Source organism: Penaeus monodon, chromosome 11 (genome assembly GCF_015228065.2).
Source record: "Penaeus monodon isolate SGIC_2016 chromosome 11, NSTDA_Pmon_1, whole genome shotgun sequence".
Taxonomy (NCBI): domain Eukaryota; kingdom Metazoa; phylum Arthropoda; class Malacostraca; order Decapoda; family Penaeidae; genus Penaeus; species Penaeus monodon.
The window spans coordinates 2,162,344-2,164,843 of NC_051396.1; the positions used below are offsets into that span (position 1 = coordinate 2,162,344).

General features: G+C 41.1%; 1 protein-coding gene across 1 annotated transcript in view; it reads right to left on the reverse strand.

Annotated features, from left to right (window-relative positions):
• The window catches only part of LOC119578657 (sodium-coupled monocarboxylate transporter 1-like), a 9,039-nt gene that overhangs the window by 1,817 nt on the left and 4,722 nt on the right, over positions 1–2,500 (reverse strand). The window contains exons 3-6 of the mRNA XM_037926221.1: positions 1,594–1,748; positions 929–1,167; positions 603–712; positions 1–264 (exon numbers count right to left, since the gene is read on the reverse strand). The exon at positions 1–264 is cut by the window's left edge and continues 1,817 nt beyond it. Of these exons, the coding sequence (XP_037782149.1) occupies positions 80–264; positions 603–712; positions 929–1,167; positions 1,594–1,748 (689 nt within the window). The 3' untranslated portion in view covers positions 1–79. The remainder of the gene's footprint in view (positions 265–602; positions 713–928; positions 1,168–1,593; positions 1,749–2,500) is intronic.

A 2,500-nucleotide genomic window follows, 5' to 3' on the forward strand; every position in this document is an offset into this window, starting at 1 on the left:
CGCCACTCTCCGTACGCTACAAAGTCTCCTTACATTTGTACAGTCCTCTCCTCACTGACCACAAAATCTCCTTTCCCAATCACGCACTCTCTAACGTGCCATTTTCCAGGTAGGAAAAGCCCTTTAGAGATACAGCATCCAAGTCATCTCCCTTCTCTATGGGTCTCTTGGCCTCCGACGATTCGTACCCACACAGCCATCGGTAGAATCTCAGACTCTGTTTGTTCACATAACTTTCATTCGCTTTGTCTGGTTTGACGGGACCTGTTGCAAAAGGGGAAAATGAAGATCCATGAAAGGGTGGGTGAAAGTTGCTGCGTTAAATTAAGTGATAACGTGTGTGTATGTGTAGTGTGTGTGTGTGTGTGTGTGTGTGTGTGTGTGTGTGTGTGTGTGTGTGTGTGTGTGTGTGTGTGTGAGGAGAGACAGAGAGAGTCTGAGAGCAGGTGTATGTTTGTGTGTGGGTGTGTGTTTGTGCTTGTGTATCTGTGCTTGTATTTGTTTGTTCACTCTTTAATCTATAAGCCTATATTTGTATAGACAAATATCTAACAAACATACCACTTCGGATCAAATTATATAAACGAATGGAACTGACTAACCTGTGCACAACGACACAACTGTAGACACAACAAGGACAATGGTTATCCCCATCATGCCAAGATAACAGTAGGAGACGTCATACAGCCTTGGGTATGTGGCATCGGACGAACTGAAAGAATGGTGACTGGTATATAAAAAATACAAAAGGACGGATACACGCACACACACATACAAACACAAGGACACAAGGACACACACACACACGCACACACGCGCGCGCGCGCGCGCACACACACACAATCACGCCATCATCAACCAATGAAACACCCAATCCATAAACATAATACTCCTGCTAAGAATAAATAAATAAAACACGGCAACTCACTCGTTGAAGAGCTGCGAATAACCAGGAGCAGCACTGGAACCGTTGTAAATGCTGTAATCAGTACTATTCACGAAAGGTGCCCGAGAACCCTCAAGTGTGCCGTCGAACACAACGTCCAAAACGGGGCATCCTTCAGTAGACGTCGGAAGCACGGGACTCTGACCAGCACCGTACGTAAACTTGCCGATGACGATCCACAGGTTGAAGCACAAGGCTGCCACGAAGCCAGCGGTAGCACCCTGGGAGGAGGGAGGGGGAAGGGAGAGGTTGGTCGCTTCGTAATGTTTGTTCGTTGCAAAGTGTGAGTGACTGTGGGAGATTAGTTTCTCTCCGCGTCACGTCAAAATTCACTCGAGAAAAAAAAAAAAAAGTTTCGTCGTGCGTCTAATCAAGACCCTATTCAACTTTCGTAAATGAATCACGTTAAAGAACACCATATAAATACCACAAGGAAATAAATATCCATACAGATCAAAATAAAAACAAATATCCATTACAAATACCCCACGTTCGTAAAATCACCACGTTACAAAGATCAGCCATTTAAAAAAATCACAAATACACATCCACCGCAGCCCCAAGCGAGACAAACCACAAATAACACGCACTTTATTCTGTTACAAAACACTCAATATCTTCCCCGACTTTATGCCTCATCTACCTACCTTCGCACTAACCCAAGGTGCGGCCACGGCAGTTATGAACAGCCCATCCATTGGACTAACCAGAGCCCCACTAATGCTGTATGCGGTCTGGAACAAGGTGCCCAGGTTGGCTACTAGGAAGGCCATGCTGATGCTCAGGAGACCCATGCATACGGCTGGAGGAGGAGAGGAGGTGTTGGTATTAGTAATGAATAATAAATGAATATATTAGGAATGCATAATATTAGTAATAAGTTATAAATAACAAATAATGGTATTAGTAATAGACAATAAATAAATAAGTAAATTGGTCATAAATAATATCATTAATAAATGATAACAATTGTTGGTATTGTTGGTATTAAAGAATTTGGCAAAATTATAAGTATTACTTTAATAATAAGAAGAATAAGAATAAACACAGAAATAACAACAATGATAATAATGATGATAACACTATAAATTAAAACAGAGAATTGTAATAATAATAAAATAATTGCACAATAATAAAACAAAATAATAAAAAGAAAACAAAAAAGAAGAAGACAAAAAACAAGAATAACAAATTCAACAAACAGTAACGTTAATAATAACAGTAATGAGTAATATTACCTCCTACTGCCAGTAATAACAGGAGCTTCTACTGACATGCGTCATATTATGCAAACCCTATTTTCCTGGAGACTAAACCCAGACCTCCCTGCTTTTCAATATTAAACGTCGACTACAGCATGCAACGCACCCGATGTTCAAAGCGAATGGATGCTGCTGGTAACCCTGCCATTTCGACTGTCGAGATATGGCAGTTGGCATCACTGACTGCCATTTCAGCAATTCCTGTTATGTTTCATCAATGTTGTTATGCGTAGTTGGATACTCGCATCAGGCCTTTTATCTATGCGACTAGAAAAAGCAAATGGGTGTACAA